At 45.6% G+C, this 25388-nt stretch overlaps 1 protein-coding gene across 7 annotated transcripts in view; it reads left to right on the plus strand.

The window, feature by feature from the left end:
• The window catches only part of LOC133349718 (ELAV-like protein 2), a 36881-nt gene extending 15939 nt beyond the window's left edge, over positions 1-20942 (plus strand). For 4 of the 7 annotated variants that reach the window (XM_061563417.1, XM_061563408.1, XM_061563461.1 and 1 more), the window contains exons 4-8: positions 2073-2179; positions 6436-6589; positions 9265-9484; positions 11234-11272; positions 12990-20942. In XM_061563417.1, the coding sequence (XP_061419401.1) occupies positions 2073-2179; positions 6436-6589; positions 9265-9484; positions 11234-11272; positions 12990-13452 (983 nt within the window). In that variant the 3' untranslated portion in view covers positions 13453-20942. The remainder of the gene's footprint in view (positions 1-2072; positions 2180-6435; positions 6590-9264; positions 9485-11233; positions 11273-12989) is intronic. The other 3 variants (XM_061563443.1, XM_061563435.1, XM_061563452.1) reach the window with 3 other exon arrangements.
• The last annotated feature ends 4446 nt before the right edge of the window (positions 20943-25388 follow it).

Raw genomic sequence — 25388 nt, forward strand, 5'->3', positions numbered from 1 at the left:
AAGAGGATGGAGGTGGGCAGTTGTGTGCAGTGTTGCTGCAATGAGTTTCCGATTGGCAAGCAATGGCTGCTCGTCCTCAGCCAAATTTCCCATTAATGCATGGGATCTGCTGCTCAGATTTTCGAGATATTTAACTCGCTCAATGATTTTTCTTCCCCGCCCCCCCACGTCCCTCGCATTTAGGACTCAACCATACTGTGTACATCCACCATAGATGGTGCAGATCAAAGCACTTAATGCGTCTTTCCTCGCACTCTTGACTTCGTCTCTGGAATTTGCTCCCATATTTTCCCAATTCTACCTTTTCTCTTGGGTCAAGAAACATAAACTATAATTACAACTTTTGTGCTGTTTGTTGCTGGCCGCATGTTGTTTTGGGCCTGTCGGGTAGAAACCATGATACATTATGTGCACAAGTATTAGAAGGTGAATTTTAAACCTCTTCCATTGCAATGCAAAATGCGTCTGTGCATCTTGTCACATCTTTGTATCTTGTTCTATTGCATCCTTCCATCTTGCCCCTCAGTCTTTCCTCCTCATGTTCAGGCTCAAACTTTAGTCATTCCACCTCCTTTCCTAGGAAATATTCCCAACATCCATCTTGCCGTTCACATCGCTGCCCTTTCAAGCACTCGGCCTTTCTCCTGTCATGTCCACGTTGGCACTGTATAACAGCACTGGATGTAGATCTCTTTATATCCCGTTTCCATTTGACTCATTCTAGCTTGTACAAATATTGAAACCTCTCTAAATGATTCCATCCTGCCTCGACTTTTTACCACCCAACTCACACCCTCTCTCACTTGCTATATCACACCGCAATGCTTAACTACTGTCCTGTTTTTGTTGCCCATCCTGTCCTCAATCGACTCGTAAGTTCAAGCAGATTCCTAAAGCTTTTTATACGTCTATTTTGTTTGTAACAGTCATTTTGGGTTTTGAATCGACCATATTTATGAATGCCTATTCATTCAGGCAAAGGGTCAGGACATGACTTGATGGACAAAACGAGATGGAAATAGACGGTACACAATGTGGGGCGACGGTAAACGAGATTGTGAAGATGTAGTGAGTTAAAGCGGGACAAAACAGTGGCTTTCTGTATTAAAGTCTTGTCCGTGAATCCGTTGAGTGGCTGAGTGGGGAATTGTTCATTGCATGCATACACTCCAATTGGGAGGTTGGAAACATTAATCAACTTGTACTGAATAAAAAATGTTTCATCTCGTTTGCTGAATCCTAAATGCATTTGATAAAAAACTGTTTTAAGATTTAATTATTTGTTGTGCCTCTAATGGGGTATTTTTCTCAAGAAATAATTTGTCAAGTAAATATTACAAGCCTCTTTTTTCTCTTTTCAACAGCTCTTATTTAAAGCAAAAGCTCAAAATGCAAACGTATTGTTAGAAGTCACTGCACGTAGCCTTAACCGGGTGATGCCAATGCTGTTATTGCCTGGTTCGTGTGCGCGCGCCTGTGTGTGTAAGAAAAGTGGGAGTGTTAATTAGTTAATGCACTGCAATCCCAACGGCGTGGGTTCAGTTCCTGATCACGAGACAGAAATTGGTTTGAACTTGACGTGGAAAAATGGCCAGTCGCGTCAGTGCAGGGTGATCAATTTATAGATCCTGAACTAAAATATTCCACCGGAATTAAAGGAAAAAAACATTTTAGTTTAATGCCTGTGCACATCTCCCGCCAATCTCGGTGCACTGACGAAACCTTTTCCTAAAATGGAGCCATCACTTTCACAATATTCAATCACCTGTTCAGCCGTGAGTAATGAAAAAATAAATGGGGGGTATCTGTAAATGCATCACCTTGTATATAAACTTGGCCTGACTGTATATCAACTTGGCATGCTCAAGTCCTCGGTTAATTCAGCCAAAAATGAGTACTTTGATGAGGTGTGCTCGGAATCGGCAATGGAGAGATTCAAAGGCATCCGCCAACCACACCACCCACCACCCTCGCCCCCACCATGTGTGACAGCAATCACTGCTAAGGTTGAAGTTGCTAACATGTGCGGCGTGGTGCTGCGCTTGTTTGTGTGTGTGTGTGCGTCCGACCAGCAGGCCAGAGCCTGGGATATGGCTTTGTTAACTATGTGGACCCCAAGGATGCTGAGAAGGCAATAAACACGCTCAACGGCCTGCGCCTGCAGACCAAAACCATCAAGGTGAGTGTCGAAATGTCCTTCGCGTGCCGAATGATAACGCTGGGAATTTCAATATCAAGTAAAACAAAAACATTGGTTGAAGTGGCTGCGTTAGCGCAGAGGTTGTAGACTTCTCGGCGGCACTGTGGGGGGTGGGGTGGCATATGCCCCCCCAATGATCCGATCGAAATAACTAATTTCGATCGGATCATTGGGGTTTATTGGTAATAAATCGGGGTTTATTGGTAATAAATCGGCATTTTACAACCCCTACTGCCACTGTATAGCATGTTATTATGTGCCAGGGAATCTATGAGATGATAGGACAATAGTCTGAGTCCATATTTGTCCACAAGTCACGGCAAAGCAGTTATAAGTGACTCACATGATTGTGCGCAGTTGCGTATACAGTACACGACTTCCCTGAAGGCAAACACCTTTAGCGAGCGCAGTGCCGATCATTTTGTCGTATCGCCATCGTAAGATGGAAATATCGTAAGTCGGGCTACCGTAGCTTGGGGACTATCTGTAATAGCAGGGACTGAATGGTACTTTTGTGACAAGCATACGACAGTGCTGCCTCCCTCCCTCCCACCCTCTCTACTGTGTAGCCCAGCAGTCCCTGTCAGGGATCTCAGAAGTAGCTTTTTTCTGGTATCAGCTTTGCTAACACGCAGGAATGCACTTTTCCAATTGAAATGGAATGAATTGTCTGGTTTTTGACAAGACATTGAAAGCACAATTGGGAGCTTTCACTTGTTTAAGGGATTCCGTGACTATTTTTACACGTGAAAAAAAAACCCCACTTCAAATAAAATAATCCTCCGCATATAATTATGCTGGGACGGAGCCAACAAAATATGACCCTTGGAAAAAAAACGAGCACGCAAATAAAAACAAAAAACATTGTCAGCGTTGAATTATGGGAGCCCTCTAGCGACCCTAGCTAGCCGCGGCAGTCTGGATGGAAGAGCCGTCGCGCGCACGTCCCATAAGCCCACACTTGCTATTAATAGTGATTTGCAGCATGTTACTTTTTAAAAATAAACGTTTTGGAAGTGTGTTCTTACGACACGATACAGCTTTTTACATTGGTGTTGGTAAGGGGGTACGTGTTACGTTTCGGAGCGACAGCCCTCGGGGGGGGGGTTTGTTATCTATAATAGGTGACGTGAAGGGAAATGACACGTACACATCCCCTTTGCACGATTCACATTGGTTACCGCTAGGCCATGTAGCCATTCATGGATTTAAAATATTTTCTTATGCCCACGATAAACATTGAATTGTCATTGTAAGAAGCAAATAGCTTGGATGTGTACTAATTATATATTCAATGTTTTGCACATTACATTTACATTATTAGAGCGAGTTAAAGACACATTCGATGGTGTAAGTGAGACAATATATATTTTAAAGTAAAATCGCCGCTTCAAATAATTAAGTTTCATTTAATTGTGAGGAGTTAATGGGTACTTATAGGCTTCTATCTATACAATATGTATAGAGACACATTTCAATAGTGGGGAAATTAATAACACAACCTCGAATGAGATTGGGTTTAACCAGACCGACATCCTTCATATCCCTGGCTTTCCAGAAGGCACCGCGCTCTTATGCAGTATAAGTTGTGTGCACCCTTTTAAATCTTTTTATATGTCATCAAAGAAAGTTGGATAGTCTATATTTTTGTAATACGTACACTCCATCAAAGATAACACGTACATTTTGCCAGAGATTCGAGAGAAGATGGAAACAATACCGAGTTTAAATTGCATTGAGAGTGGGAAGTGAGGAGGCTTGGTCACAAGCGGTGAGTACACACAGTACTGCAAAATGGAGGTTAAATCAACTGGGCTGCATAACCCACCCCGTGACATTTTTACTTAAAACAAACTCGTAACATAACGGAGACACCGTGGGTCCCAGACACCACTGCTGCTTTGGTGCTGCGAGAGTTTGTTTGGTGTTGGTTGTGTGCTCGGAAGAACACGGAGCCGTGGAGAGAGCCCATGAGTTAGATGTGCACGATAACAATCCAGCGAACCAAATCTTAAGGGAGTCTTAACACACAATACATGTTAGCTACTTTCTGGCACTGACATGCACCTGCTTATGCTGGTCAACAGCGTCGATAAATTTAAAACATGTATTTTTTTATGTTAAGTTTTAATTTCCAAAAAGGGCGTGTAGAATTTGGCAATGTTTTTTGGTAAGTTGCATCGTAAGTTTTGTCGCGAGCGGTTTGGTGGCTTTGTTTTTATAAAAATGTGAAATGTTCTTGATGGACAGATGATGAGTTACTACTGCAATATAAGCAACGAGTATGCTAAATGATCTCTTGAACATTGTCGAGTGTCCTGTTTGGAGTTAATGCTTGCTACTTTAGTCATCTAGGTTACTGCTCCAGTGCAACATAAGAAGACGAATCCTGGTTTTGGTAGGATTTTGTAAGCATTTGCATTAAAATGAAGCATTGTGTACTGTGTGGGGGGCTTTTCCCCCTATGCTGCTCTGCTGGTTGTGATAACATCCAGGCTTTGTCTTTTGACAATGACTCTAGTTTACAACTGGTCATAGAATTAAAAGTGCATGTATGTCGTGATTGGTAAATGTCATTGAAAATGTTTTTTAATTGTGTAACCGTAGTAACAACTTAATTCTAATTGTCATATTCCAGAGTGATTTGTTAAATAATTCAGACTGGCTTTAATAACCCACTTGAGTATCGCGAAGCTACAGTTAAACGCTTCTCACTTTTCCAAGGAGTACTATAACCTGAAATAGATTTTGAATAATTAGTGGACGTATAGCAGAGTTAATTGGTATATCAATTAAAACGGATAAATGTAACAACACCAAGCCGTGCATCGCGTGCACAACCAACTCCAAAATAATTAAATGTGTGGCCATTTTGTTGTTTAGATAATCCATTCGAAAGGGTTGAGAAAATGTGGCCATCCCAAAAGGCGACTGAGCAGGTGGTCCAAATGACAAAATGGCCTCGCATTCAGTTTTGAACCGGTGGTCTGGATAAGGCTGAGTTTAGTTGAATCTTATTTGTTTCCAGCCTGCATTACATTTTTTATTGTGAGTTTTATCGTCATTTACAGATCTGGCTTCATTAAAACAAATTTTACTTATGCCAGGATACATCCTTCAAATAGTGAGAGTAAAACATCCTTTTTACGATTTCAGTACTGAATGTTTACAGTTTATTAACCTTATATTCGTAATTGTAGATTACACATTGCACCGATGAGGAAAAGTTATGACCTCTAAGTATGACGTTTGAATTGTGGAGTTTTTTTTTTAATCCCAATTGGTTGCTTTTTTCTGAGTGCTAAACAGTAGATAAAATCGTAGGGGTGTAATTATATATTGATTATTTTAATCTCTTAATGCATACATCGAATCGCGCGTGTAAGCATCAAGGGTACTTTTTTATTAGCATACATTACAGACCTGGGGTTAATTATAATTACAGCAGTATTCTTAGCTGTGATTGCAGTTGCATGGCTATTTCAGTTCATTAAGAATTAAACAATAGTCGTTGACCCCAGGTCTTGATATGTTGCGTGTGACGGCTTCACGTTGACCCCCTGCAGTCAGCAGAGGTCAGCTTGTTGGGTTCAGGGCACAGTGCGCGAACCGCTGTTCCACCGCTTCACCCCATATTGATATATCTCGCACTGAAATATGTTTTTAAGTTATCTGGTAATATTTAAGCCGGTGACTCGTTTCCAATTTTGTTTACTCATTGTTGACTTCATTTTACTCGTTGTGTTTGCCGCCTATCGCTCATTCATTCTCTTTTATCTTCTGCTTACCTCTGCTTACCTTTTTTGCCTTAGGAGCTCCTATAGATCCACTCAATTATACTGGTTGCGGTGATCGTTTCTACCGTGTTTCTGTATTCCTCTTGTTTGCTTTGTTGGGAGTGGCAGCAGGGGGGGTTACAAAGACCTCCTACATAGCCTTAATAAACTGTTGGGGCAAGTGCTGTTGGTGAGCACTTATTGAGGCCAAAACGGCACACGAGGAGGTGGGTGGCCAGGACTATGCCTGACCGGCTTTGTCTCCCCAGTGGCTATGTTTACACACCGCGCCAGGGGTACTCATTTGAGGCTGTTAACCTACGGGAAGCCCAGGACCAGTTCAGATAATCGTCAGTGGTGTTGGCCATGAGCGGGAATCGAACTCGAGGGGCATGTTTGTTACACACAGCGTGGGACTGTGTTGGCTGTAATGACCGCGGCGTGTGTGTGCGTGCGCAGGTGTCGTACGCGCGGCCCAGCTCGGCCTCGATTCGCGACGCGAACCTCTACGTGTCGGGGCTGCCCAAGGGCATGGGGCAGAAGGAGCTTGAGGGACTCTTCTCCCAGCACGGCCGCATCATCACCTCGCGCATCCTGCTTGATCAGCTCACGGGTACGAGCACGAGGGGGGGGGGAGGGGGATACACGCGTGCATGGTCCAGCGTTAGATGGACGCTTGCGTGGATTGAAATACGTGGCCACCGATGTCATTGGACGTTGGGTTCTGAAATGTTGGCATGGCTTGGAGGTACGTGCGGAGTCCAGAATTAGGTGTTGATGGCGTGACAGCACGAAGTCTGTCGGACATTTATCGAGGGTACATTTGGCGTCCAGCGTTAGAAGCCACTGATGGGGGGGGGGGGGTACATGCAAGGTCTATCGTTGAGGGCTACACTTAATCATCCAGAATTGTACATGAATAGAGATTGTATATTAGGGTCTAGCACTTTGGACTTCAGTGTTGGTTGCAAATGGGGTCCAGCATTAGATATTTATGGAGGTACACTTGAGCAGTCCAGAACTCGGAATTTCCATATTGGTTACTGGGGTGGGGACTTAATATTGGGGCATTCAATAGGTAGCACAAGTGGTGATTATTGGAATGGTATTTACTTGCCCTCAATGCCACCATTGGCGATGTCCATGTTTAAAATCTCCATTCACGAGCAATGGGATTCTAACAGGGTTAGCCTGCCATCTAGTGGTCTTTATTGGAATCGCCACTAAGTCCGTTGATTTTAATGGACACACGATTTGCCATTAAACTGAATGGGGAGTTTTTGACAACCTTGGAATTGTCCACTGGATCCCCATTAATTTCAGTGGATTCCGTGATAATCCATTAAGCAAATGATATTTCATTTGGCGAACAAGGTTGACAACATGTGACAAAGAAGATGCTAAATTGATACAGGAGAATGGGTTGTTGACTGCAATTGTAACCCAGAATCAAAATATAATTTCTGAGCATTGGGATGGGGGGTGAGGGGGAGTGAAGGATCCATATTATTCCAACGAAACTGAATGTAACGGGTATTAGAAAGTTGTACTTCATCCTATTTGATTCTGGACGATTGACCATGGGAATTACCCAACACTTTAATGGGTGATTTAATAGGGTTCAGTGTGAGACTGATTACATTTCAGCTTCTAAAAATTGGCCTTGTGAATGGGAGAGGGGGGGTTAAACATTGGGTTTCTCAGCCGTCTGCACGTTGGGGTGGCGTGTGCAGTGGTTGGCACACTGCACTGTAAACCAACCTGGCGTTTCATGGCCACGGCTGTCATCAGAGGAAAGTGATGTTTGAAACAAATCCTGGGAGTTTCACCAGCCATTGTGAAATAAGTTAAAACAATGTACACCCCCCCCCCCCCCATCTAGCAGTGAATTAACAAAGGACTGAATAAGTTGGATTGTCATTGAAGTTACACAATGTACATTCCAACCAAAGTGAGGAATGATGTGAATTTACTTCAGGGGTTAAGGTGTGAACAGTTATCTTTTTTTGTCCCATGCCAATATTTGGAGGGTTCTGTGAAGTCTTGCTGGACGTAAGAAAATAAGTGACATTTCCCACATGGAAACCATCAAGTAGTTATTCCCCTGGTGTTTGTGTGAAGCCATGCGCTGAGCAAGGCTTGTATTGTAATTCAATGGGATTTTAGCTGCCCACACCCACACAGCCGCTTTCTGCCCCCTCCGTAATTGGCCCTCAGTTTTGGTGGTTTCGCTTTATAACAATTGTTATGAGCTGTTTTGTTGGAGCAAAGACACCTTAGCATTTATAATAATTCTATTCATCAAGGATCTGAAAGCGCTGTACAGGATACAGCAGCAGAAAACACTTAGCATAAACATAATTATATTATAAATACAATTTAAGAATCCATTTACTAAACGAGCTTCCCACGGTCTGCCAAAAGGCAGCCCTAAGGAGTTTTGTAGAGTTTTGCAGTGTAACGTATTGCGGTCCGCGCTGTTTGTGGTGGGACTTCTTGCCTGTAACGCCAGTTTACCCTGCTGATTTAGAAAAGATAAACCTTGCCCAGAATTTCCCCGTTGCAACGAATATTGCTAGAAAAAAGGTGGACGTTGGGTGATAGATTTAATTTTGTTTTACTTTTGTCGTAAAAGGGACTCGTTTTATTTTAATGCAGACATCGCATTGATTGTAAATCCAACTATTTACACTTCATGTTTGGTCCATAATACAGGTTTTTAGGGTCAGATCGCATAAATATATAAATGTGGCTAAACCCACCACCACCCGACACGCTAATTAGTAAGGTTTGTGACGTAAACAAAACTTTACGTGAAAGCCACGTGTTAAACTTCATGTTTGGTATTAAACCTAAAATATACATTTTTTCATTACCAGGAGTTACATGTCCCCCCTTATATTGGGCAATAGGGATTTAAAAATTGGAAATACAATGTTAAGATTGTATTACTTGCAACATTTGTGTCGTGGGCATGCATGCAAATCTATGTGCATCACACAATACGCTTGTAACTAGTGGCAGGAAGGGTCATCGTGTGAATGCAAAGTTTAATTTAATTAAACTTTTATTTAACTAGGATGAATTGGGGTACAGAGACTTCTTTTGGAGCAGTCCTTTGAGATTACTACCTTACTGTACGCACATCAAACACTCACCAATGCAATTCATCATGCATGTTTAATAAAACACCCGGTGTCTAGGTGTCCATCATTTAAGAATTATAATTAAGACCTGTATGGTATGAAACTCATCACGGCGATGGGATGGGCGTGTGTAACTGACCAGGCCTGTCTCGCGGCGTGGGCTTCATCCGCTTCGACAAGCGCGTGGAGGCAGAGGAGGCCATAAAGGGCCTCAACGGGCAGAAACCGCCCGGGGCTGCTGAACCCATGACGGTGAAATTCGCCAACAACCCGAGCCAGAAGACCAGCCAGGCCCTGCTGTCGCAGCTCTACCACTCGCCCACGCGACGCTTCACCGCTCCACTGCAGGCCCAAAGGTTCAGGTGTGTGCCTTCGTTTGTGGCTGTTTGTATAACCGGCTGGATGGCGTGAATTGATATATTTATTTTTCAGTCGCGGTAATCTCTTAAGTGCAAGGTTATCACGAGGATGCTGTTTGAGACCAGGATCGCGTTGCCATTTAGGAGGGTGATGATGCTATCAGTTGTTTTGTGAGTAATTTGCCAAATTTGGACTGTGAAGCCCCCAGCACACGTGGCCTACTCATTCAAAGGTGGTCACTGAATTATGTAACGACTGCTGTGGAGCAGAACGGGTGTGACGGTTGTTGTGATTAATACATGCAGATAATTGAGGGGCGGTCGCTGGGGTTTCAACCGCAACAAGCGGTAAAACGTCCATTCCTCCCAAGGGTCTCTCTGAAATGAGTACCACCTTGTGGGAAGCCTAACTGCAGCTTTTTATTTTACCAGGTGTATAAAGGCCCACTGAGCTACATAGCTCTTTCAGAAGCGACATGGCCACAAATTATAGTTCAACGGGAAATAGCTTATGTCGGAATGTATAGCAGCCAAATACTCTAAACGTGCGATGTTGATTCTAAATGTGGAGGGTCAACTCAGAGGACCCGGAGAAAACTCCACGCCGCCACGGGGAGAACACGCAAACTCCAAATATACACACGTGTCGGGGTCGAGATCGAACCCATGACCTCCTGTATATTAGGCGAGCTAGTTAACATCTCGCCACCACAGCACCGCAAGTTGGTAATGATTGCCTTGCTGATTAACATGTCTGCGATATGGTAATGTGTAATTTCGACCATTGCCAGAGGGCCCTCATCAAACAAAAGCTTTTGAGATTGGGAAACATTTGAACTTGATGTTTTGTGAGCAGTGAGCTGGTGAAACTTATGATTTATTTTAAGGCACGTTTAGAAACCAAGACAAACATTTGTGGGTCTTAGGCACATCTTGTGGGGAGACTGGATCGGGCGTGTTGGCAAAATGTGAATTTTTTTGTCCGTTGGTGTGAACACATTCCTGCGGAGGGAGCTGGTAGGAACGTTGGGTTGCTCGGTCATTGGCCAGGGTCAACGGCGGCGTGGTGTATTCCGCAAATATGCCCGACTGTGAGGGCGGGCACAAGCCGGCGTGAGTAGGTTAAACGTTGAGTTTTATAAGGGCACCACGGGGTGACCAGCCCCTCCCCACCCAGCCCCACCCCTCCCTCTTACCCCCCACCCAGCCCCTCCCCTCCCAGCCCCTCTGCACGACAGACACAATAATCCCCTGTGGGCTGGTGTAGCCAGGAGGTTCCTACCAGTAAAATGTTCTCAAGTGTCCATTACCAACAATGCGGCAAATTGCCAAGGCGCGATGCGTTTGGTCGTTCTGTCAACATGCGCCATTCCCTTGTCAGTTGGCATGCTGTTGCTTATTCAGCGACGTAGATATGGCTTGTGTTGACAGTTGGTGTTGATATTTGGTGTGCGTGTAAATGAGCTTTGGTTGTCTTTTGCGTAGAGGGTGTAACATATCAATTTGAATATGTTCTTTGGCTCGCGCACATGAATTTTAAATGCATGTTTATACTACACCCTACAAAAATTTTATATTTGTTAAGCAAACATTTTTTCCCTTTTGTGTGACAAGTGAGTTAAATTCTCTTTTCCTGCACGCTTTTGAAGTGGTCATAATGTTACCTTAAAGCAGACTGTGCCTGATTGTAATTTGTTTAAAGCTGTGATTGAAGTGGACAATAATAGATGTGCATCTTCCTTGTTTGTGCAGGCTGGACAACCTGCTAAACATGGCATATGGAGTGAAGAGGTGAGCTTGGCTTCAATTGTCTACCTTCCATTATTAACTCGTGTCTGATCGCAAGTTAATTTGCACGTTAACTCTCATCTGTTTAACACGTAGCAGGCTTTCGCGACCAATATTATTCATAATCAACGTTTATGGGTTGGATCGCGTTATTTATAAATGTGTCGTAACCCTCCACCACCCGACACGGCCAATCAGCAAAAAAAGTGTCACGTTGACAAAAGACAAATAGTTCACTACTTTAGCCCACCGGTGTGTTGAAGCGGGAAACCACAACATTTACAATTTTTGAGTAGTACGACGTTTCGCTGGTAATTGCATCCAGCATTGGCGAATCCAGCATCGCCGAATTGCCCGATGATGCTGGATGCAATTACCAGCGAAACGTCGTACTCAAAAATTGTAAATGTTATGGATTCACTCTTCAACACACCGGTGGGCTAAAGTAGTGAACTATTTGTCTTTTGTCAACGTGACACTTTTTTTTGCTGATTGGCCGTGTGTTGGGTGGTGGAGGGTTACGACACATTTATAAATAATGCCATCTAACCCAAAAAGTTGATTATGAATAACTCTTATCTATTTACACCTTACATTTGCTGCTCGCTGCTTGACATGTTTGTGCCTTTGGACCTGTGTTTAGCAACTCAAGTTAGCTTTCAAAGTGTAAAATAGGTTTCCTTTGCTGTATACGGGGTTCGGTTTGTATCATTTCGCCTATATGCGGCTAACCCAGTGCTCTGCACTAATTTTAAGAGCGGGGCCATTTCGCCGTTAATACAGTGTGAGGGCCGCTACACTTTTGAAACCATTGAAGTTTGGCAGCATGATGGAGTTGTGTTTTCACATTTGTGTATTGTCGGGGGCCGCACTGCAGGGGTGGCCAGTGTCCTGTGGGCCTTGCAATGAAGAACACTAGGCTAACCTATTTCAACCCAAATTTTGCCATATGCGGTTTGATTTTACCCTTAATATGGCTATGTGATCGGATGTGGAACATAGCACGGTTGACATCAAAAATTGTGAAAAAATATTTTTTAATCTATTGCATGCTACACCTTGGCGCCTTCAGCCTGACCCCAAACCCCCCACCCTCGTATTGTAACGTGTGCGAACATACTCGAAGGTTTTTTCGGTAAAGTCACGTAGGAAAAAATAAATAATAATAAAATAAATAATTAAAGTAATAGAAATAAAATAATAAATCACGTCGTTTTGGAGGCAACGCAAGTCTCCGTCATCAGGTGGGACCGTCAACAGCTGAATTTACTGGATTAAATGAGGGGAAAAAAATTCAAGAGGCAAGCCCTTAAATACAAGTTGAGGGGGGGAGGCGAGGGGCTTGACTGAATGTGGTAGCCAGGGGTATGGCCTGATGGTCCTGGGGAGCGGGGCTCAAAGAGAACAATGGTGCACATCGTCTCATGGTTGTGGCCGGTGTTGGCTGATAATAAGCATGAAAGTAAGCAACACTGGTAAACGCTGGGGATGTCAACACTCGGTAAAGTAGAATAGTACCTGTCAGATAAGATGGTACAAATGTGTAGTTAAATCTATTTTACATGGTTAATGACATCTTTCCAATGATTACTCGGTTTGTACCCATCGTCACGGTTGAAGTTATGTCTGTGTTTGTATATCTGGATGGCTTCGTGTGCGAACATCACCACAAATCTCTCGCCCCCCTCCGCCCTGCTCGTCAATCTCCCCCGGGCATCAGCAGGTTCTCCCCGGTCACAATAGACGGCATGGCCAGCTCCCTTGCAGCGGGCGTGGCGGCCGCCCTGCCGGGCCACCACCACCACCAGCATCAGCACGGTGCCGGCGGTGTGGGCTCTGCGGCCAGCCCCGGCGGGGTATCCGGCGCCGCCGCCGTCGCGGCCGCCGCGGCCGCCGCCGCCGCTGCCGCCGCTTCTGCGGGCTGGTGCATCTTCGTGTACAACCTGTCGCCCGAGTCGGACGAAAGCGTGCTGTGGCAGCTGTTCGGTCCGTTTGGCGCCGTGACGAGCGTGCGCCTCATCCGCGACTTCGCCACCAACAAGTGCCGCGGCTTCGGCTTCGTCACCATGACCAACTACGAAGAGGCGGCCATGGCCATCGCCAGCCTCAATGGCTACCGCCTGGGCGACCGCGTGCTCCAAGTCTCGTTCAAGACGAGCAAGGCGCACCACCACAAGGCCTAGGCGCGCACGCGCGTCCGTTACTCCTTTGCCTGGGTGTCTTGTCCTAAACTTCCCATTCCCATTGCCCTCATCCCTCCCCCCCCCCCCAGGCCTGAGCTGTGCGTGTGTCTGTGCGTGTGTCGGGGCGAGCATGCGAGTGCGTTTGTGCGTGCGTGCTTTCTTTGGTGCACCCGTGCGTGGGCGCGTGAGATTGTCCGCGCAAGTTTTTCGGTGGCCCCCGTGGGATTTGAATGAAAAATCTCGCGGCTTGAGACCAGCGGCGGGGACGCGAAGTGTGCGCCTTGCCGCCCCGGGTGGCTACTGGATGATGGGGGGGACGGCTCTTACGCGCTCGCGATTTTTTTGTTGGGTTTGGCGGTTCCCTCGACGTGTAGGAGGGGTGAGAAAAATTAAGTGAACCAATTGGGCGATTGATGCTGTGAAAAACATGAGTGTTTGGGAAATTCACGCGAGGTGCAGAAGTCCCTCTTTCCCCTCCATCCTCGGTGGTGAGAAAAGCAATAGTGGGTGCGTGCTACCTGGGGTGGGTGCGGGGAAGTGGCACACTCGTTTAAACTGCAGTCTCAATTTGGGCACGTGCCGAGTAAATACAGCGTCTCGGACAACGTGGCACTTGCAGGTTTGGCTGTCCAGTTCAATTTGCAATACAATAATCAGGCGGAAGGTAATGTTGTGCACAGTAGAATTAAGAGTGGGCTCACAGTAGTTGATGAGATTGCGAGTAAACTTTTGAGAGGTAAATTTGTGTGGGTTTAGAGACTTGAGTGGAGCAAGTGAGACACTGCCAGCCCATAGTTTTTTTTGTTGAGAGTTTTTGTTGTTGCTTTTTGTTAACGCACTTGTACTCCTGTACGCACTCGCATGCAATTGCCGAATTGTAAACAGCCTAAGTGTGGGGTGGTCCAGATTGAGTTCAGATGGGGTCACGGTTAACAGGGATTTAAATCGACGTTAACCTTTCCCTTCCCAGTTAAAACAGCGGGCAATCGTTGCTGCTGTTGAGACTGAAAAATGTATGCATTTATCCAAAATTAGGGAGATGAGCGAAATTTACAAAGAAAAATATTTGTAATCAATTAGCCGAAACGTTATGAGAGGAAGGTGGTGGTGAAAAGAATTGTGCGTGGTTTGGCAGTCGGTCCGGATGAACTGACTTGCGGGCGGGGAGGGAATGGGTGGGGTGGCTGGAATTGAGCCGTTTAAAAAGCTGTTAAGGGATAGAGCTTTCCATAAAAATGAAGCAGTCTTTTATAGCTTTTTACTTTAGGTATAATCTTAATGCATCACTTCTGTTGCATTTGGCAATTATTTTGATTTCTTCCCCCCCCCCCCCCCTTTTGTCTTGGGATGTTGCAGAACTTGAAGTGTGCCTGGATAAATATTACTTGGCCATCTGCGTGGTTTGTGATGATGCTGCTGCGGGGAAGGTTACGCGGGTAATGATTTCGGAAAGCTTTGATGGCTGTGTTTTAAAAGAAAAGAGGTAATTTTTTGCTGAAAAAATTTGCTACGAATTCTTAAGACAAAACTAAAATGAAACAAAAAAGGTTTAACGTTTTTTATGACGGATCAAGAACAAATGAGGGGGGGGGATCTGCACCATTGGGAGGGGAGGCAGTAGCTGATGGAGCTTATTTACCCCACCTTGGATCTGGTTACGTTATTATTCTGTTGCGTTATTGTTGTGCAAACGATGCGATTTGCGTTAAAAATTTTGATCGCCCAAATGAGCTCGGGTTTGATTGACAAGACGACTTTTCGTGAATTTTCACCGGTTGGGTTAAGCTGAAGTTTCGTTAAGTTTTTTTTAGGTTCGCCGAAACGTCGTACTTTTTTGATGGACGAGTTTGTGTTTTTTTGTCGGTGCGGATGCATGATTTCCCGCACTTTATGGTTGAAAACTTGCCATATCTCGCCAACAAATATTGAGGGGGCACTGTGCAAGGTTTTATTTATGTTTATTTATATTTTTGCTGTCATTGTTTTGATGTTTACATTCGCGGAAAATGTGAATCGACGCTGTGCGGTGGAAACTGTTCTCATGATCGACTTCAACAAATGTTGGGGATCTTGCCAGATTGCTAATCCTTGGCAACATATCATAAAAGCATTGTTTTTCTTCCATTTAATGACTTTATGTTATAATGCCTTTTTGTATTTTTTATTATTATAAGTATTCCCTCCAGCCTTTGCAGTTTGCCAGGAAGTAGTGTTTGTGATTACACAACAGCAGTGCAATTTAAACAAAACAAAAAACCAAAAAGCTAAAAAAAAAAGTTTAAACATTTCCCAAGTTTGTTTTATTTATAATAATCAGTACACTTTTGATGGTGTACCACTAAGCACGTTCTGCTACAAAGGGTGATCAACTTTGCCAAAGAGAACAAGGAAACTCTTTGCTTTTTGCCGTGTAAAATCTATTTTTGTAAGCGCAAACATTGGCGATGTTTGAGTCCAGACTTAAATTCGGTGTGGGGCTGGTGGTGTCTCGAGTGGCGACATCGGGAGTGGACTGTGGGCAGCAAGTGTAACAAGATGTATGCGAATTTAGTTTTTTTTGTAACTGCCCAGACTTAACAAAACGACGGCCAACTGACTAAATTATCAAAGTTTTAAAATCGCGTCGAAAATTACGCCTGCCCCCCACCACCACCACTCATTCAGAATTTTTCTTTTTATTCTCAATACACCGATTCCCCAGATTCAGATCCCCTGTGGGGCGTGAAAAAAACCCGTTTAGGACACAGCTGTGCATGTCAAGAAGTGTGGTGGCGAGTGATGGTCCAATTAAAGCCATTTCGATAATAGCCTGCGTGGAAATTGGTCTCTTTAACACCAAAGGAAGGGGGGAGGATGGTTTTGTTTCAACTATCTGTCTTGCAAGGTGCATAGTTGCACGAAGCCTGCTGACAATCTGTCTGAGAAGGGGAGGTGGGTTGGTGTACTACGAAGCATGGGTGGGAAAACGGCGCTTTGTCTTAGGGGGTGGTGCCCCGTGTCCTTTGTGTTGCAATGGTTGAGGCCTATGGACAGTTTGTCACAATGCTGCCTTGTTGCCCACAATTTTTCCCGAGGGGGGGGGTCAAAGGTTGAGGTTTGTCAAGCGCGTTACCATTTGGGTGGAAGAGGGGGGGGTTGTTCGGCAGTACTCATTGGGTCAGTGCTATCTCGGCCATATAAAGTTTCTACGAGTTTCGTCTGCTTGTACTCTGCATACACCAAGCGTTGCCATGTAGAATTCTGGGTAAAAAGTGTACGAGCAGAGCTGCGTTCTGGGTCTCTGCATGTGAATAAAAAAACAAGTATTAAGGTCTACCAATTAAATTTGTTGGTACTATTTGTTTTAAGCAAATCTGACTGCTGATACCCATAAGATCGAAATTAGTTCAGAGTTTTCTTGATTAAAACAAATACTGCCCATTGTTATTGGTCTGGAAAGCCACTGGACTGATGGACTAAACTGTTTATTTATTTATATGCAGAGGCCGAATGGAGGTGTGTGCATGAGATGTGTGTAATGAGTCGGGAAATGCGGAGTGTCAAATCTGCTGCCAGTTTTGTTTTTGAACCCTTAAGAGGGCATGGACAAAACCACCTTGCACATTTGTGTGCACGTGTATTGGTGAACGTGTATTCGCTTGCAAGGATTATGTTTTTTCTTCTGGGTTTTGTGCTTTTGTACCGAAGAATCGGATATCTTTATTTTGTGAGTTCCCATATCTTGCATCTTCAAGAGTTGATGTGAAAACTGTTGCTTTTCTTAATTTATTTTAACAGTTTACATATACCATGAAGACTTCGTTTTGAAAAATGAAATTGCAATTCTCATTTTGTATCGTATTTTGTTGCTGTGTACATGACAATGTTATAAGTTACCAAGTTGAAATTTCTTTTGCCAAATGTGGTTGGAAGGTCTTTTTTGTGTTGCAGGCAAGAGTGGTCTCGACAGGATCTTCTCTCTCCGTGTGAGGCAGCGTGCGAATCGACTGATTGGGGGCGGCCAAAACATTTACAGAATGAGATGCGAGCACTCGCACAAGACTGGTCAGTCTTAATACATTCAAATTGGCATGAAGGCTCAATTTTCCAGCCACTAATTGCTGTGTGCGTGTGGCTTGCTTGCCCAAAGTGCCCGATGGATTGGTGGACGACTTCCATGCGTAACTGGCTGCTGTGGGTCTAGGTGGGTTGGTAGCAAGAGGTGGTCTGTGCAGCAAATTGTTGTGCACTATGTCAGTGGCCGCTGATCAACGTGCAGTATGGTCAGGTAAAACTCTGCACGACGTTTAGGGAGGGGGGGCCCTCATCCAGCAGGCTATTGACAAGTTTGTGCGAGTTTCCAATCGTTTTGTGGCTTCCCATTCTCAAAACGTGTGTGGGTGCTGTGAAAGAGGGGGTGGTGTTGGCTCGCAACTGTCGATTCTTTCTGAAGATGCCTCCCCATGGTGGCGTGTAACGTTGACAACGTCTTACATTCATCCGTCCACACCTGGTGGTGCGATTCGCGCAGTTATGAGCTAAGCAACGGGTTACACGGTGCAGCGCTGCAATTCGTTTGCTCAACACCCCCCCCCCCACCACTGCCGGCAGGAAGTGTCCCCAACTCGTGGGAACTCGAGAGAGCCGCCCCCCCCCCCCCCCGTAGAAGGTATGTGCGGGTAGGCAGAATTGTTTTGGGAAAATACTGACAGCAGGCAGGAGAACTCAACCGTCGGACTACGTCAACCCCCCCCAATAGAATTGTTGCCATTGGCCAAACGAGGTGGGGGTGGGTGCAGGGGGAGCAACGGATGGTCGTCGGGACCCATTGAACAACAGTTCCAGGTGTTGGTAGGAGTTTTTCAGCTCCAAACAAGTTCCTACAACACACAAACTGGTGTGGCACAGCGATCTTTAAAAATGTGTACACAACTGCGCACAGGGTTTGCGTGGTTGTGCCGTACAGCGCTCTGCTGCAATGTGTTTTTTTCCTCGGTTTTTTTTTGCTGCGCGTGGTGGCACAGCTCTGCACCCGTGTCAACAAGAGTGAAAAACTATCACACGAGCTTTATTCAGGCCAGTGTAGGTTCGGGCACAGCGCCAATAAAGTGGTTTTGTTTCCTTTTTTTGTTGTGAAGCGAGAGGTGGACACCTTGGCTATACGCACTAAGCGAATGTAGGGCGTTGTACTTTGGCCAAATTAAAAACAAAATTGATACAAATGCTTTGATTTACTTTGTGAGGTCACTTTTTTTTGAGAGACGGGGTGCGGCAGGGTCGTAACGAGGCATACACAGCTCTTACAATCTTGATCTTCCTTTAATAAAATGAAATACAATAAAATATATATATTTGAAGCCTAATAATAGCTGGGGGGGTTGGTTGTGGATGTGGAGGGTGTGCTTGGGTTAACGGTGCCCCACACACCCCCCGTGCCGTCTCCTGCCCCTTCTAAGCTGTGGTTAACTCTCTTTATCGAGTGTGCCTTTGTGCCACGTCAATGTACCTGTGTGCATTTATATACATATTAACGAATGGTGGCGGTGAAGCAATGGCATGGGGTTTTTTAAAAGATTAAAGAAAGACTTGGATGGTTGAGGAGGGGGGGTAACTGCGCCATGTCGGTGTACCTGTGTATTTCTATACATGTATACAACGAACTGTGTTGTTGACGCAATGGCATGGGGGTGGGGAGGAGGAGGGTGTTGAAGACTGAAGAAAGACTTGGGTCGCTGAATGGGTTGGAGTGCGCGCTTGGTGAATTTTTTTGGCCGGGTTGCCCGCGACGGATTGCGCGCGACTGGTTGCGCGCTGATACTCGCACAGAGGTTGCACCAACTCGCCCCGATGCATTTTAAACCGAGCGAATGGATCGCGTGTTACCTGTCCCGCCTAAACCACTCGTGGGGATAAAATGTGTGCGTCCTTTGTTTAACTTTCCGCGTTTTCATGACACGTTTTTCACCGAGAGAATCCACAAACTGCTCGCTTTCAAATGATGAAAGGGTTCTTCTTGGTTCTTTCGGTAAAGTCACGTAGAAGGAAAATAATAAAAAATAAAACTGTTATTTTATTACTTTCCTTCTACGTGACTTTACCGAAAGAACCAAGAAGATGAATACCTGCAGTCACGAAAGCTTTAAATCGAAAGGGTTCTTGTTTGTCGGGACTGGGCATGGCTTTTGGCAGAGAAGGGGGGTGTGTTTTGGGGCGGGGTACCTGCCGATGAAATAATGCTGTTCGGATTATTATTTCTGTTTGACATCGGTAATCGGTGGGTTTATTTGCAACGACAAATACATATGAAATGCTTTTTTAAGGCCAGGGACACACGCGTGTGTGACCATTTTTGTAGGCGTGTTTGAAGAACAAGAAGGGAAGATTTGCTGCTCATTAAAAAAAAACAATTTGTGATTTCTAGCGGGGCTGCTTCCCAAAATGTATTTGACCCGAGTTTGGTGTTTGAGCAATGAACAAATTGGTTTCGAAGTGTACGTGCTTCCACTGAATCCTTAGCGTGGTTTCCACTCTTGGTGCATTCGATGAGGGTGGTAGGGGGGTGGGGACTCACGTAATGGTCCCGTTAATATATATAAATTGTAGGGGGAAATGGAGGTGATGTTTGCGTAACGTACGAATTTCTCAAGACGTTTAAAAAAAAAACTCCGAACACGAGGTCGACTTATCGTAAGCCAGGTCTTGTTATCTCCCTTGCAAAACAATCTGAACGCAATGGGGGGGCGGGGTGGGGGGCCCTCCGTGTATTTGCGCAAAGTTAACGTTGGGATTAAATTACTGTTCGTCTTGAACTTTTGATGTTTTAACCGCGTTTTGCATCGAGTGAAACCAGGATCATCTTTTCATACTTTCAAAAGTGGGGGGGGGGGGGGGGATGGATGGGGGCAGGAGTGGGAAGACGACCCAAATTCAGTCATCGTTGAGTTCAGCTGGTTATTATAAAAAAGGGGCCTTTTGTCCACGTCTCTTCAGTTCGCTTCCTGCCCAGTGTATGCATCATTGTTGTTGAACCCCGTACCTGTTAGTCGGTTTAAGTGACACCACATGGTGACTTGTTATAGTTACTGAAATAAACGAACAAAAAAAACTACAAAACCAAAAAATACAAAAAAATAATTAACAGCCGTTATTGATACAACAAAAGTTATTATTTTTTTCACGCCCGTCTTTATACAGCGGTTGAGGCGTTCTCGAAAAACAATAGCTACTTTGACGACACGCTATCTTATCACTGGTTTACTGAGGTGGGGTGGAGGGGGGAAACAATCTGTGACATCCGCTCGTGTTATTGATAATCGCCGAGGAGTTTCTACGTCTTGAGCCAGGTGTGACGAACCGAGTGTGTCGGTGTCGGCCTACGATAATAGTGTTGATGTGTTACCCATTTAGCTGTCCCATGAGGTGTCGGAAAAGTTGGACACATTCTTTGCCGACAGTGTTACCTTTACAAATCGTTTGTGTGCAACGGGGGGGGGGGGGGGGAGTGGTGGAAGAGATGGGGCTTCGGGGAGGGGACTTTTTTTTGGGTGGGAGGAGGGGGGGGGCGAAACCCACCACCACCCCTATTTCACTTGTGAGGTCGGAGTGATGCTAACTTTGTTGTTGCGTGTTTGCAGTGTCCCACAGTCGTCTGTCAATGTCTACGGGGGGAGGGGAGGGGTACGGCGGCGGCGGCGGTGGCGGCTTTAACTCTATGCAAATATCAAATCTGGTTTACCACCTTCATCCTTTCTCGTGTTCTAAGTTGGACCCCCTCCCTCCCCTCCCTTTACCCGAGTCCCTCTCTCGCGTGATAATATCCCATGCGTCGGCCATCCTTTCCTCCTCCCCCCTCTCTCTCACTCGGCCACATTTGGACCCCACGGTAATGTGCTTGCCCGCCACCACCACGCCCATGGCTGGATGCGGGTTGGAGGAGGGGACCCTGCTTTGTCCATACACTGCGTCACTGTGAGCTGTCCGTCAAGGGCAGCGATGATTCCACTAAAATGATAACCTTGGTGGGAGTGATGGGTTCGGTTTGGGGGGGAGGGGGGGGGGTATTATAATAAGTAATTCTCGACCATGCTTTTTGTGTGTTTAGTGTCCTGCGTGCCCAAGACCACTTGCAATGCAGCAGTTAATTCAGTGGCGGCTGGATTTGATGCCGCGATAGAGAAAAGCGTCAAAGACATGCTTCAGGGTACAGATGTTGTCTATAGTGTTCTAAACTGTTAAGCCCCCCCCCCCCGTGGACCTGTACGGAGTTTAACTTAGCAATTGAAGCCCATTAATGACTCTTAGAGGTTAAAACAGGTGAACAAATTGTCACTCGTCGTTGAATTTAACATCTTTAGCCGGGGCCAGCGATGGAGTGATTTTTTTTTTAATTTCCGGCCTCTTGAATGTCCATAAAGTGTAACGGGTTTGTCCCTTTGTAATTGGTCTCAAAACATTTAAAAGAAATACTTTTCCAAGAGTCTCTTTAAATAAAAGATAGCCGTGTTACCGATGCCTTAAAATGAAACCGTATATTTTGAGCAAAGCTTTCCAGTAAGGTATATTGATATACAAGCACATATATTTATGTAATTTCCCACCCAAAACAATTATAAATTTCTTGACTCGCTCGCCTCATTGCAAAGACCCAACTGAAAATGTTTTAATAGAAGCTTAAATTTAATAATTCAATCTCCCGTGTTGGCGGGAAACTCCGTCACTTTGCCACAACTTATTTTCCTGCCAACATTTCTTAAAAAACTCACGTGAGATTTGGGGGGGTATCACCGAATGTACAATTTACACGCAGCGCGTTTCGACTACTACCCACTCCACGGACAACGACGCTGCTGATACGTGGGGTTGGTTGGTGTGGAGTAGTTTTGAATTTCACCAAATTAAAAAAAAAAATTTTAGTTTCGCCTCTGAAATATGTCCTCTTTTTCCAGGCCATGAGGATTGGTCCAGGTGTGGTTGGTGTATAGCGAATTACTACTGCATATGCAAACAACTGTTTTGGGGGGTCTAGTTTCAACAAAACTGGGACGTGTGCCTGTAGGGCTTATCCTCTTGCGGTTGTGGATTCATGTGCAAAATGTACAGGCAACCCTTTCACCGAGGAAGGGGGGTAAGACCACTTTCTCCAGGGCGATCTATTTTAAAGATACGCTACTTCTAATAACCGTCTTCTCAAACAGATGATTGAATAGTGTACAAGCGGACGGGCTTCATATCCTGCGGGGAAAACTGAAGGTGGTGGTGGTTGTTACGTGGATGGTGGGGGAGAGACATTAAGAGGCTTTGAATTAAAATGTTGATTTCTAGTTTATCTCGATTACTTTGAGTGACGTTATCGATAAATGGATCGCCCTGTATCAACGTGCGTTTTATTTTCTCAACGCAATGGGCACTGAAGGTCTTATTGGCAACCCCCAAGGTGTTACGGTGCAAACAATGTGGTCCATTTTAACCTCGGCCCTTTGGCTGGTGCAACGCATCTGACTTTTGCGTTGCCAGGTCAATAGGCCGACGTTATTTTCAATTCAAATAACCCATTAGACCTGCATAATACATAGAGTACTACATGAGCGGGCTTACAACGCCGACACAGTTGAGTATAATGATTATCTTGACTTGACTGCTTGTGTTGAGTTTCATTGTTGTTAACGTGTGCGCGTTAATGTCACGGAGAGCCTCGGTTCTGTTCAATGTGAAGTCGGGTTTTCACACGGCGCTCTAATGTACAGTATCTCTCGTTCTATCTATATCTTGTTAATTGTGTTGTGTTACATATATTCTCTTTTTCTTTTGTAAAGTTTCGTCTTGTTGCGTACACTAAATAAACCAGTATGCAAGATCCATTGACAATGTGCCTTCTGTGTGCCATGCTGACCCTAAGGGTTGACCGCAAGCCGTCGTGTGCCACTCCACTGCTGGATGAGACCCACTCCAGGCCCTGTGGGTCGTTGGGGGGTGGTGGCGAGGGGGTTATTTTATGACGCTTCACGCTGCCTGGAGGTTTTGGAAGTCGGAAGCATGGACAACTGTGCAGTGCATCAGTACAATGCATTGTTGATAATGCACTATCCATGCTCAAGCCTGCTTGGCTTCAGAGGTCTGACGAGACCAGACACATTCCGGGTGATATTGGTCATTGGCTTTATTTGCAGGTCTGCAAGTAGCACGTTTCAGGGCCCCCTCCCCCAGCTATGTACTATCGTGGTAACCTACCAGATCGTCCAAATACTTCTGCAGCAGCTTTGCTAATATCTGCAAAAATATCCTAATGCCCAATTTACGTATTGATGCACAGTGTTGGGTCACCAGCCGCGATCAATTCACTGCTGGGTAAAGACTCCCCAAACAGTCCCCCCATCTCTTACATTTACAATTATCCGACTACCCACCTAGCAAGCTGCAGACGAGATGGAAATCAAGGACGGGTCCTCTCAGTCGCGTTCGGAGCGAGGAGTGAGAACGTGGCACCTTGGTTCTTGCGGTAAAGTCACGTAGAAGGGAAATAACAAAATAATAAATAAGATGCTGTCTCCCCGGCAGACCTGGTCTTCACCTGAGGACGGCTGCTTGCGTTATGGCCGAAACGTCGATGAGAATTATTTAATGTTTTATTTTTATTATTTCCCTTCTACGTGACTTTACCGAAAGAACCAAGAAGATTAATCTCAGCAGTCACGAAAGCTTTAAATCGAAATTTAACGTGGCACCTGCTGGGAGAAGAGATTTGGTTGCGTGAGGCCCTGCGGGGGGGGCGGGGGGTAAGGTCCGTGAGAAGAGAACGAGAAGCTCGAATGATCCCGTTAAACCCTCGTGGTAATTCCACCATGAGGTTTGCTTTTGATGTTAATATCGTTTAGAAAACTCGAAGACCGGGTGTGAGAGGGCACCGATGTGACCATTTTAGAACACCTTGCTATTGAGCTATATAGCTAGATGTTACTGGTAGGAACCTCCTGGTGGTTACACCTGCCCACGGGATTATTGTGTCCGTCCGTCGTGCATCCAAAAATGGGAGGGGTGGGGCTGGGTGGAGAGGGGAGAGTGAGGAGGGTCTGGGTGGGGAGGGGTTGGGTGGGGAGGGTAGGGAGGGGCTGGGTGAGGGGTGGGGCTGGGTGGGGAGGGGCTGGTCACCCTGTGGTGCCCTTATAAAACTCAACGTTTAACCTACTCACGCCGGCTTGTGCCCGCCCTCACAGTCGGGCATATTTGCGGAATACACCACGCCGCCGTTGACACTGGCCATTGACCGAGCAACCCAACGTTCCTACCAGCTCCCTCCGCAGGAATGTGTTATCTACCTCGCCTGGGGTCTACAGGAGGTGGTGGGTTCGATCCCGACCCTGGCGCTGACTGTAGTATAGTTGGACTCTGCATATTCTCCTTGTGGTCACGTGGATTTTTATCCGGATCCGTCGGGGGTTTTCCCCCCTCCACAGTTATAAACATTCGTTATTAAGAGTGAATAACCACGCATTGAGTCGATGTTTAACCATACTTTCACCGCGATGGTCTGTGCGGGTTGATGAAGAGGTGGAGGCGATGCAGGTTTCTGTTGTCATCGTGGGCCAGGAATCTGAACTCGGGCGGCTGGGTTCATAGGCGCACCTCGAGTGTCACTCTCCTTCTAGACAATCGTGAAAATGTCACACGGTGGGGACCAGAATGTCCATACGAGAGCCACCTCCGAGTTGACGCTACTGAGTGGCGGCAGTCAACGAGCTGGGAGAGACCCGATGGGCGAGTTGGATCAAACCGAGCGGGAATTGAACTTGGCTCCCTTCCCAGTGAGAGGCAAGCGCTCGGTGTGGCCACGGGGCCAAGCGGTAGGGCGATCACCACGTTCTCGCGGTTCGAATCCAGCGGCCGCCCTGATTAATACTGCGGGTGTATTGATTAAACAAAAACACATATACAGTATTCGAGGTCTGTTTCACAGCGGAAGT

This window comes from Lethenteron reissneri, chromosome 4 (assembly GCF_015708825.2).
Source record: "Lethenteron reissneri isolate LAM-NWPU_2019-01 chromosome 4, ASM1570882v1, whole genome shotgun sequence".
Classification (NCBI taxonomy): domain Eukaryota; kingdom Metazoa; phylum Chordata; class Hyperoartia; order Petromyzontiformes; family Petromyzontidae; genus Lethenteron; species Lethenteron reissneri.